Here is a 12,997-nt window from a genome sequence, read left to right on the forward strand (position 1 = left end):
TTGCTTGTGATTACCTTTATTATCAGTTGTTCCAATCTGCTTTAATGGAAAATGATACGCAACTGATGAATCTCTTCTAAGTTACCATAGAAACATATTTCTTCCCTCCATTAACTAAGCATTAACTATGAGATCTTTGATAACTCAGAATATTCCTCTGTAAAGAAATATTCAAGTTATGGTAATCAAAGTTGATTCAGAGTACCACTCTCAGATCATTTAAATTTTCTTTTCAATTTTTATTTTTGAGCTTCTCTCTATATCACAAATGCAGAGCAAACATTTTCATTCCTGTTTTTATATGAGCTAAAATCACTCAAATTACCATCTGAGCCTGTACCCAGTGTCATCAATGGTAAAACAATTGTACATTGTAGTGGGTGCCTGAACACATCCTAATACTTTATACTATACACTGAGGTGGAAAATATGTTCTGGATCACACGTGTGACCTTCTTAGTGGTTTTTTTTTTTTTTTTGCAATTACTCCAAAAACTGCATGATGTACATAATAAATTGCAAAGGTACTTCAGGTGTCTAAGGGATTTTAATACCTTTAAAACTGAAATTGCTGCTGGCTGGGATTCTCAGTTGATTATCTATTACTAATGTATTTAATATAATAGATATTTAATATATTTAAACTAGAAGAAGTGACATTAGGAATCAGTAGCATGGTAAATGCCTAATCAGTGTATTCTCCTGTTGATGCATTCATAATTCCCAATAAAATGAATAATTATTTATGTTTTGCATACGTCTTTATTGTAGAAGACAATAGAAAAGTGTACATTTTAATGGCACCTGTCATAGGAATCATTAAAATCTCCAAGAAGCAAGTTAGCAAGGAACCCATTTTCAGGAAATCATCAGGGCCAGATGGTTTTCACCTAAGGGGTTCTTAGGAAAATAATATATGAAAAGCACAGGAAATAATTCTAAAGAAAACAAAGGACAAGAATTATACAATGTAGTGAAATGCACCTCAGTCCATAGGGCTTGAACAGGGCCCTGTAGAACATGTAAAACCCATGATAGAAAGGATAAATTTTTCATATCAGATGGGCCTAAGTGGTATGTAGGGCCCCCAGCCTTGAAGACTGGAAAATCTCTAAAATGGTCTATATCTTTAGAAGGCAACTAAAAGAGATCACAGGACTATAAAAGCAGACTGTATCTTGCCACCTTTGCATTCAACAGGAAGGTTTCCACTGACTTCAGTGAAAGACAGAGGAGGCCCTAGAGTCCTGGAAACTAATGAGCGTCTAATTAAGGAGAGAATAGTAGACTACGTGGATAAATAAGCTCTGCCATGGCCAAACAAATATGGTGGCCTGGATCCCCAGTTGGTGTAAATTGTCATCATTCCATTTAATTCAACAAAGCTGTGACAGCTTACACCAACGATCTCCCTTCACTTCTCTAATGGAAAATCATGCTTCTCTCACCTGTTCTTTGAAAGTGTTACTACAACAAAATGTTAACATAGGTGACCCAATAGACATAATGTAATGCTAATTTTCAAAACACTTTTGATAATATTCTTTAAATGGGGACTATGACAGATAAAAGGAAAAAAGTCTTATTGAGTAAAAACATGCTACATAATAGGAAATAAAAAGTCATAGTGAATGGCTAGTCCTCACAGTGGAGAGAAATTAATAGTGGGCTATGACCAATTTAATATATTTATTAATCTAGGGCAGTGATACTCAGACCCCAGTGGTTCAGGAGTCAAAGTAGTGATCAACATTACCCAAAAGAGCCACAGTAGTGTGAATGACAGGGCAAATATTTAGTTTATATATATAAACTTAGATTGGTTAATAATTAAATCACTGTATTTTAATATCATGTGCTGCAAAGAGATGTTAAAAAGCCACTTATGGCTTGAGAGCTACAGTCTGAGTATCACTGATCTAGGGTTTTATAAGGTCAACCATCACTGTGATATTTGAATGCCTTAATAGACTTGAATTTTCAGGGAAAATATTTGAGTCATTGTTGGACAAGTTAAAAAACCATACAATGCCTGGTAATATTCGAAAAAAGGATCCAAAGCAATACAAAGGATATTGTAATAAGATTGCATACAACAATATACCCATATTTAGAGTATTGTGTCTGGAAGTCAAACTTAAAATGCTTCTATTTGTTTGAAAAACTTTCTTGGCTGAGGGATGTTTTCTATCCATATAAGTACTTGTAGAACTGGTAAAAATGTACAACCCAGAAGGAACAAAAATTGTATCTGAAATGCAAATTTTGAAAAGGCCTGGAGAAAAGCAACAAATACGTCCAATATGGAAAACATGCAATATGGCCTGAAAAGCAGGAATGTTTAAAGGGATCTAACCGAGATATTTGCAGGCTATGTCTGCCTAGGTTTTATACCAAGCTCACCATTGTGCTGTCTGAACATCTATCAGAATTATGAAGTAAAAATCAATCAGTCCCTGAAAGTAGTATTTGCTTGGTGTGGCTCTGCAACCACATTTTCACTTTAGGAAAACTTGATTCTGAGTTTAAACTGCCCGGTGACAGTTTTCAGATTTAAGCTACTCTACAGCTGCACATGCAATGGTCTACATGCCAGGATAAAAGTCTACTAATGAAGTTACAACTTTCACTCTGTTTTTATAGGCTCATGCTTTAAGTGCTGAATATCAGGGATCTGATGACCAAAGTAGGGGGCACACGATAAAAACGATATGATTATTGTTACCATGCCCTTGGAGCATTGTATTCACTGTAATCGTGACCAGCCTATCCCCTACTCACAATCGAACAGCAATCACAAGCTGACCCCAAAGGACTATTTTGCGCTAGAGAATGGATTGAAATGATGATTAAGCTACTTGAATACCTGTGTATACAGCAGACATTTGTTTATTTAATAATTTATCCTACTCTTCAGAAGTTTACAACCAGAAAAGGTACAATTACCCTAACAAAGCATCAGGCTAAAATACAAAGCCAAAAGCAGCATGATACAGAAATTTCATACACATCTCATGAAGATACTGTAGTCTACCATTAAGCATTTGTGACAGCACTAGTTAACATAGCCAGTCAAGTTATCAAAGTAACACGATATCCACTAAACTTTTGGTATCCATTCTAAATAAATTGGGGGGGGGGGGGGGGAAGGCAGATAAAGGAACATATTCAGGTTGCTTAAGGCCCTAAAATTAGGTGGTTTTAAATTTTAAAAAAATTACAAACCTAAAGCTTAGCAGAAATATTTACATGGTTCTTTTGTTTGAATAAAAAGAGATTTTTACAATCTGAATTTAAATGTAGCCCTGCAAGTTTTTGCATACATGCTCTTCAGCATGTCCTGAAGTCCAATGTCCTGTATAACTAGTGGATGGGAGGCAGACAGTCAGATTGGAAACAAAACTGAGATATGTGTCTTTCCATATGTGACTCCATTAATGCATCATTTCTTTTCTAAAGTATGGAAATATTAAATATGCTAATACTAGTGGTAGCATAGTTCTGAGCTTGGTCTTTTTACACCATAATTTTAAGGCAACAGTGATATTCTAATATGTAATGCCCACTTCGTAAATGCTGGTAATTGATAGATTGATCTAGAACTGTCTTTTAATTAGCAAATTAACTACCTTTCCTATCAATTTGTGTTTCTGTTTGTGTATCTGTACTAGTGTTGATTTAATAATATGATTGTATTTAATTCAAACTAATAAAATAGGAAGGAAATTATTCTAACTATACAGGCCTCAAAGAGAGAAAAAAAGGATGGCTAATAATTAGTGAAACTTCTACAGTTACCTAACATAGGTTTTGCATACATAATAATTTTGCAGTCTTTTGGCCAGTCATTTTACAATCCACTAAAGCCAGAAACAAAAGTGTGTTTGAAAGGAAGGATTCCTGGCTTTCTAATAATGGTAGAAAGCTCCCATTCCTAGCCCTGATGGGTTGCAAGATATCGGGGATAAAATCCTGGCCTCAGTGTAGTTAATGACAACACTTGCATTGAATTCAATGGGGCCAGTATTTCAATCCAGATGTTAAACTTGTCACTGTATATTGTTGTAGTGGGAAGCAGAGAAAGTCAAAATGCATGATAAATACAATTAATTTACCACATGGATATCACTGCCACATAGACATATGTGGTGGCAGTGTCATAGAAACACAGGAACTCCAGAAAAATTTGATTTTGTGGAAACCACATTCAAAAAAACATTTCAACATAAAATTACTGTTCAGCTCTATTTATCTGTGTGATAAGTTGTAGAGATGTGATAAACTGTATTTATCATGCAACTTCGAACACCTCATCTACACTCTGCTTACTAATCCATCTTTGCAAAAACTAGTTCAATTTACGTTAGCAATGTCAAGGAACTGCCATTTAAAAATAAAATTACCACCAGTTATTAAACAAATTATCTTGGCCCGAGGCCTATGCCACTATTCAGTCTGCAGTCAGTGAACGGTTTAAGGTGTGATATCTTGTTTCCCAGGTGTGCCAGAAACAGGAGTACCTGATAACGAAGATTTCCAGGTTCTACTCCTATGAGTGGAGTAGACCTTACAATCTTGATATTATTATGTACAGAATAACTAATTTAAAAAGTTTAGACATTTCTAATGTGTATTTGTGATTAATTTCTTTCTCAAGGGCTGGACATTTGCACTCATAATGCTAAGGTTGTCTAGGTGTGGGGATACAAAAAATAGTACCAGTAACATTCATAGATTCCAAGGTCAGAAGGTACCATTGTGATCATCTAGTCCAATGTCCTGTATAAAACAGACCATAAGAACATCTCCTACATAATTCCTGGAGCAGATCTTTTAGAAAAAAATCCAATCTTGATTTAAAATGGTCAGTGTTGGAGAACCCACCCTTGGTAAATTGTTCTAATGGTTAATTACTATCACTGTTAAAAATGTACATCTTATTTCTAGTGTGAATTTGCCTCACTTCAATGCCCAACCATTGGGTCATGTTACATGTTTCTGTGCTAGATTGAATAGCTCATTGGTAAATATTTGTTCAACATTTAGGTACTTTTAGACTGCAATCAAGTAACCCCTTAACCTTCTTTTTGCCACTCTCAGCCATGGAGCTAGCCCAGATTCATGCTGATATAATATTTTTTACCACAAACCATGGCAGATGCTCAAATGGAAAATTAAACATTAAAGATTCTCCAGTGTGCAACTGTGGTCACCCACAACAGACCATGTAGCATATAATAACTCAATGCCTGAGTCACAAATACAAAGGAGGCATCACAACTATACACTCTGCTACTCTAGACGCACTTATCTGGATTAACCATCTGAATCTAAAATTATAGTTGCTGTTCTACCTTTCCACCAGCCATACGAAGAAGAAGAATATTTTACAATCATATACTGACAGTCCAGAACTATGACAAATAGACATATACCGTATAAATCAATGAGCATGCACAGGGGAGTGAGTGAGTGCAGTTTTACATTTTTTCCATTAGGGAAAGATTTTGTACCTGTAAGTAAATATAAAACTCATACTCTCAACCACAAAATCCCATCACAAACTAGACTTTACAACATACATTTTATTATGACATATCCACAACAGGCTGGCTACCAAGAATAGCCTTAAAGAGAGTTTGCCACAATGTTGATTATCTATGACTGTTAATGGACCATAAGAATCTCAGATGAATGAACTGGTGAGGGATTTCTTGATGGATATGTTGCTCTGCAGGCTCTGAAAGCAGAGAGTGAACGTTTATTTAATAGTGCAGTTATACGGCTTTTGGGTGGAATCTTGGTTCCTTTGAAGTCATTCACAAAACTCCCACTCGAGTTCAATGGAACCAGGATTTCAACCCTTATATTTGCAATGAGCATTGTGGGATAAAATCATTCCCTTCACAGTAATTAATGTACTTTCTTTTATATTGTTTGTACCTGTGTTTAATCCCATTTTATTTATACTCTGATGGACAGTCTCCAGTCACTGCAAACCAGAGATATGAAAATAAATAAACTGTATTCCACATATCCTTGACTTGTCTTTTGCAGCTTTCTACAAAATTCCTCTTTGATCTCTGTCTCAGAATTTAATAATGAAATTTCATGCAACACCCTACCACTATATCTCTTGCCACCTTAATTCTGTTCCCCATCCTTTGACATTGTGTGTCTTGAAATCTGGCCATTTAATCTGGCCCAATAAAATGCATCGTATTTAACTTGTGTATTTAAACAATAAACATTTGTGCACTTGACAAAGTTAATGTGTATTTTTTGTTTTGTTGCCACATTGTAAGATACAATGTGGTACATCCTTCACTCTGACAATTTGCCACAGAACCCCCATTAACAATAATGGGACCTGCACTGATAAAAAACTCCACTCATGGGTTTGTGAACTTATCCCAAGGTGAGTATTCAACCTGTTCATCCCCTGTTTGCCAGAAGAATAGGGAAGTATTCCTGCTCTCCCCCAACATTTTGCACACAGGTTTCACCCTCACTTGAGATGGAAAGGGAAGCTGGAAAATGGAGTCCCTTTTGCTAAGCACAGTGCATTATTGATGTGCATAAAACAGCTTTCCATGCTGAGTCTCCTACGTCTGACAGGGTGGACCAGGTGGGTACCGGAAGGACTAATTCATTCTATCACTGTACTGCATTTTAAACACACCTACAAAGGTAGAGTCAAAATGTGAGGAAAATAACTCTCATGAATGCCAATTTCCTAATACCAAAGATTTGTAACTTTGTCAAATTACCTGGTCTTTAGAAGAGCCACCAGGACTATTCCCAAGATGAGTACTATGCAAGAGGTATACGCAATAATATAGATTATTTCACCTACGAATAAAAAAATAGAAAATTACACAAGAACTGTATTGTTTTAGTAGTAAGGATTCTTCCCTCTCCTGCTGTTGCAAAAGCTTTCACATCCACCCTGCAGTCAGTTGGCAAATATCCACTCCAACAGCATTTCATATATATAGGGCTACACTCTATCCCACATGGAAGTTTATGGTGGTGCAGCATTTGACATCCTGCTAGGTAAGTGGTGTTTTTCCATGAGCACATTACACCTGGCTATCTGTTTGATTCCAGGTTGTTGTTAAGATGTTGGTTTTAACCTAAAAAACACAAATGGCCTGGGACCTACCTATCTAATAGACACCCCCCAACGCACCATGGCATATTACCACAGTTGGAGGGGCACCAGAGCAGGAGCCTCATTGGTATAAAGAATTCATGGGCGGCTGGCAGGGTATTCTCTGTTCAGGCCCCGTGCCTTTGGCATTCTCTCCTTCCCATGAGCCTCTATCCAACAAATCCCATAAGCATGTATTTAATGTGACTCCTTATGTGCTGAAAATTAAATATGTGCATAAGAGATTTGCTTGGATCAGGGCCTGGGTCTGTAAAAGCCTACATTCAATATTGCTAAACCCAAGCATTCAAAGAGAACACATCAGACCACCTCCCAAATCATAAGATTGCTCAAAAATAATGAGATTTGAGAAAATAATCCATTTTGGGTTTTTCTTATTTGCTTTCTGCTTTCATAGACATTTTTGATTTTTTGAATGAAAAAATTCAAAACAAAAAAATGCATTTTTTTTGTCAAAGAAATCCAAAAATTACTCATAACTGAACCGTTTTCATGAAATAGTTCAATTCTGGTACAAAAAAATTTGGACAAAAAGATTTGGTTAAAAATGTTCAGTTAGCTCTAGTGGCAAAACGGCATAGTTGTTAACCTTGAGGTCATACTGCAAGGCCTAGCTGTTCTCCTTGGTTTCCAAGAAATGGGGGATTTGGGAGTCTGGGTAGTGGCAGGGTACTCTTCAGTGGGGCAGAGGGGTGGTTGAAGAGCTTAAACTTCTTTCTATATGTTTGCTGTGGCTTGGGTGTTATACTGGGTTAATTGCGGCTTTTAAAAAAAGTCGTCAAGGGTGCCCAGAGCCTGGGATAGACATTCTTTTGAAAGAATATATCTATTATATATACACAGATACCCTCCCCCATAAATATACTTTACAGAGAAGTCAGATTCGAAATATATGTGCAATTAACAAACAAAAAAGCACAATAAGAGGGGAAACAAATTGAGATTAAAGAAATATGTGGTTAAGTTTCCACACAGAGCTCTCATGCGATGTCCCCACTCACTGTCTGCTAATGGGCAGACAGGTATATCATTGGAATTAAAACAAGTTATGGAACTTTTCACATCATGAACAGCAAATGAAAATGTCATAGATTATGCATATGTGCTGGTTCCAGCCCCTACTCCATGAAGAAATAATAGTCTCCGTTTCAATAAATATTGTGGGAGGGGGAGAGATAGCTCAGTGGTTTGAGCATTGGCCTGCTAAACCCAGTATTGTGAGTTCCATCGTTCCATCGCCACTTAGGGATCTGGGGCAAAATCAGTACTTGGTCCTGCTAGTGAAGGCCGGGGGCTGGACTCAATGACTTTTCAAGGTCCCTTCCAGTTCTATTAAATAGGTATATCTCCATATATTATATTATACACTGGTATCTTCAACCTTGTATGTGTAGTATAGCTGGGATAAAGTTGTAAATCTGGTTTGTGTCTGTAGGTTGGTGTTGCCAGCCATACTGGGAGGATGAGTGAAGTAAGTACAGGGATTTCTATTCTGTATGTGGAAAGTGAATGGAATAGATTGCATTTACTCGTTCATAGTTGAATGGTGGATGGGGAGGGTAAAACGTCAGCTGTTCTGATCTCAGCTATTACAGTGTTTGGAGTAATGTAAGTACCTACATAGACCTAGCGCTGAGTGACCCTTTTTGGCCAAAAAATGCAGAATTCATGTCAAATTTGCTGAATTGTTTCAGCTGAAAAAGATTCTGAAAAATCTGACTGTTTCATTTCAACATTTTTGAAAGGAAACACTGCGATTTTCTGAGTCAAAACAGTTTTGTTTGACCTCATATGATTCTTTTTAGACTTTTCAGCACAGCCAGCAAACCAAAAATATCCATTATTTGCACCGCTTTACATAGATTGACCGTTTCCTGAGTCATTACAGGAGGCAGGGTTGTGAATGACATGTGTCTGCTGCCCTGTGAAATGTTGGGATCTCTAACCACAATAGGCTGGTGGAGTGGCAGAGAATCTGGTCTGTAGCTCGCTTACTGTGGTTGTGTGGTAATTCTCAGGGCACTTCCGGCATGTGGGCTACAGACCTTCACTAGCCATCCCCTTGCACACTTCCTGTTTGTAGTGTGGGAGAGCATAGTGGCAGTATGTAGACTATATAGGAAGTATAGGAAGAGTTAGTTGTATAGATGTAAGAAGACATCTGACTGCAGAAAGAGGAAATGAGTTTTTCCAGTGCATGGAACCAATCCTCAATGGTATTATTAGTGTGTGTAAAGCTGCTTATATTTGTGTACATGAGAGGATGATCTTGACTATTCATTGGATGGATTAGTGTTTATGAGGGTTCCTCACAACAAGTTGTCTCAGGGTCATCCCCCCCCCCCATTTATAAAGAATGAAGTTTACAGTTTTATAATTTACAAATTAAAGTCAGTGAAGCTGAACTAATCTCAGTTCCCACAACATCTACTCTACTTATAAACCATGTCAATTGCTTGTTTATCAGGACACTCACTACTGCAGAGCTACATATTAGGAAACAGCTGATATCTCTGTATACTAATAGCAAAATAATATTAATATGCCTAGCACAGTTTTTATTGTTTCCCAAAGAAATAGATCAAATTTCTGCATTCTTAACTTCCCCTCTTTACAAAACATCCTTTGCACCCAAAGCTCTGGATCGAGCAAAGTAAAATTTTATCTTCACACATGAATATTTTTTCAGATTAAACAGTAATCACTAATCTCTTAAATGATCTGGATCTACAAAACTGTGGAGGACAATTTGCATAGGTTAATGTATCAGCCATGCCAGTGAACTGTATTTCAACAAAATGTGTCTGCTGATGACGGTAACAACCTTTTATAAATTGTTTTTTTGGGGGAATGTTTTAAATTCAGATACAATGGGTGAATTCCTGGCTCCATTGAGATCAATAGAAAAACTCCCACTGACTTCAGTGGGGCAATGATTTCACCCAGTATGTACCATGATAATGGGGTAGAGACTCATTTTGAAGTTTTGTTAACTGTATATAATATACATAATGTTGTAATTGCTTTTAAGGAAGTATGGGATTAAGTCAATATGTTTTAATAATAACAACATGCGTAGTATATATGGAGCAAGAAAACTTGCCCTCTTTTATCACCACAGAAAAGTTAAAAATTCAGTACAAGACAGGTAAGAAAATTAACAAGGTTCCAGTACCATGAAGTTAAATGTGAAATTACTGCAACTCATACGGCGTGAAAAAATTTTCTTTATCATCCTTAAATACTGTTGCTAGACAATGCAGGGTCTGGAAAGCCCCAGACTTGTACTACTGTTTGCACCTGATGGGATACTTATGTGTGCAGGTGTAATGTCTCAAACATAGTTGCCCACTTGTGGAGTCACTGTAGGGGAACAGTCTCCAAATTGCACAGTATGGTTGAAATGCTGGTAAATTAAAAACTGTCCATGCTGGTGATAAGTATTGTGTGGTGGCTGATGAGCACCACTTCTAATATGGACCCAGGGAGTGTTATTTAATTGGATTATGTTCTGTTTCACACCTAAATTTCCTGTGGTTATAAATGGAAAGATTTGTATATTTTTTACTAGTTTTTTTATTTAATTAAAATAAAACTAAAGTTAAAAATTACCAAAGGATGCATTAATGGTAGAGGAAGCTTATAATGTAGGATTACACCCTGCTGTGCTGTAGCAAAGGAGGTGAGCTTGCATCCCCGGTTCATACTTTAAGCCTATTATTAATGGTGGTTCAAATGATTACTGTGGTCTTGGGAATGTGTTGCTGGATAGAAAACTTAAAAAAGGAAGCCCAGAAAAACAGAAATATAATGCAAATGAAACAAATGCTAATATAAAAAAGTAAAACAAAAGCAGTGGAATGTAGGCCTTGTTTGACATCTATTATTGGATATGGGTTAGGCTCATTTTTTGGGAGACAGGATTAGGGAGGTAAATGGATCAACAGGCGGGAAGCAGAATGTCTGTACTAGCTGAGATAAGGGGGAACACCCAAGGAACCATTTACAATGGACAAGATCACAACAGATAAGATAAGCCAGGAATGTAAGATGACATATAGAGTAAGTCCTGCATGGGCAGTGTAGGGACAGAACACGTAATACAGAAATTCCTGCAGAGTAACCAAGCCAATCCTAAAACATGTGATGCAATGTAATGTGAAAATGTATATGAAGGAAGAAGTTTGCTGTGTAACTATGTATGTGTGGTATGCCCTATACCCACCCCCTACATTTGAGTGTGATCAACAAAGTGTGGCTTTGCTGTATGCCAAATAAAGGAACCTGAGTGACTAGACTGGAGTTGAACTAAGCTCTTGGGGAAGTGAGTGAAAACAACATCTACACAGCAACCTCCCCACCCCCCCGCTCAAAGCAGTGAGTCTAATGTAGACATGCCCATAGAGCAGGGATCGGCAACCTTTGGCACGCAGCTCGCCAGGGTAAGCACCCTGGCGGGCCGGGCCGATTTGTTTACCTGCCACATCCGCAGGTTCGGCCGATCGTGGCTCCCACTGGCAGCGGTTCTCTGCTCCAGGCCAATGGGGGCTGCGGGAAGCAGTGGCCAGTACATCCCTCAGCCCGCGCTGCTTCCCGCAGCCCCCATTGGCCTGGAGTGGCGAACCGCGGCCAGTGGGAGCCGCAATCAGCCGAACCTGCGGACGCGGCAGGTAAACAAACTGACCCGGCCCTCCAGGGTGCTTACCCTGGCAGGCCGCGGGCCAAAGGTTGCCGATCCCTGCCATAGAGTCTGGCTCGATTGACTTGGGCTTGCACTGCAGGGCTAGAAATAGCAGCGTAGTTGTGCCTGGGTTAGGCTAGAGTCCGGGCTCTGAAACCCAGCAAGACGGGAGGGTCTCAGAGCCCAGGCTCCAGGCTGAGCCCAACCACCTACACACTTATTTTTATCCCGTTAGCGTGAGCTCGAGTCAGTTGACCCAGGGTCTGAGGGTATCGTTACACTGCAATAAAAGACCCGTGGCATGGCCTCACCTGGTCTGGGTCAGCTGATTCAGGCTCACAGGGCCCAGGCTGCGGGACTAAAAATTGTAGTGTATATGTAATGCTGACAGACCCTGGGTCGTCGGTGCGCGGAATTGAACCTGGGACTTTTGGAATTTAGTGCATGAGCCTCCACTGCATGAGCTAAAATCCATATGGCTATTAGTTAAGGCCATAGAGCAGACTCATTAATCTCTCTCTAAGTGGTCTCCGTGCCACTTGATGGGACAGAACACCACACCCAGGAGGTGTGTGGGTTACATAGACATTCAGGCTCAGGCTGAAGCCAGGGCTCTGGAATCTAGCAAGGGGATGGGTCTCAGAGCCCAGGCTCCAGTCCAAGCTTGAGCATCTACACTGCAATTTTTAGCCCCGCAGCCTCAGCCCTGTGAGCCCAAGTCAATTGACCTGACTTCTGCTGCAGTGTAGCCATACTCTGAGACTCACTGCCATGGTTGTTTTTTGGATTTTTTTTCCCGTATAGATGTATCTTTGGTCAACAATAAGGGTTTCGGCACTTGACTATTGCCTGCCCAGGCACTCCCACTGCATTTTCCGTTATTCTCACTCAGTTTTCAGAGATCTCAGCAGAGTTTTGCTGTGGCAGGGGAGAACAACTCAGGCCACCCAACTCTTTCCTATTCTGGCTCGAAGGAAGCCAGAATATATTGATTTTGAAGTGCAGTCAGTTGGGACTGTAGACGCTAGGTCAGTAGTTAATATCCCAGGGCAGTCCCAACATAACCAGAACCATTGGCAACTGTGCCCAGACAGTCCAAGAGTAGCTTTCAAATTTATTCAACCTAACTCAGGCTGTGTCTA

At 38.9% G+C, this 12,997-nt stretch overlaps 1 protein-coding gene across 1 annotated transcript in view; it reads right to left on the reverse strand.

The window, feature by feature from the left end:
• Positions 1-1,121: 1,121 nt before the first annotated feature.
• GFRAL (GDNF family receptor alpha like) overlaps positions 1,122-12,997 on the reverse strand; it is a 35,542-nt gene continuing 23,666 nt past the window's right edge. The window contains 4 exon segments of the mRNA XM_024216482.2: positions 1,122-1,187; positions 1,189-1,221; positions 1,223-1,247; positions 6,771-6,852. Coding sequence (XP_024072250.2) covers positions 1,122-1,187; positions 1,189-1,221; positions 1,223-1,247; positions 6,771-6,852 — 206 coding nt within the window.

This window comes from Terrapene carolina, unplaced genomic scaffold (assembly GCF_002925995.2).
Source record: "Terrapene carolina triunguis isolate 2854851 unplaced genomic scaffold, T_m_triunguis-2.0 Scaffold42, whole genome shotgun sequence".
NCBI classification, from domain to species: domain Eukaryota; kingdom Metazoa; phylum Chordata; order Testudines; family Emydidae; genus Terrapene; species Terrapene triunguis.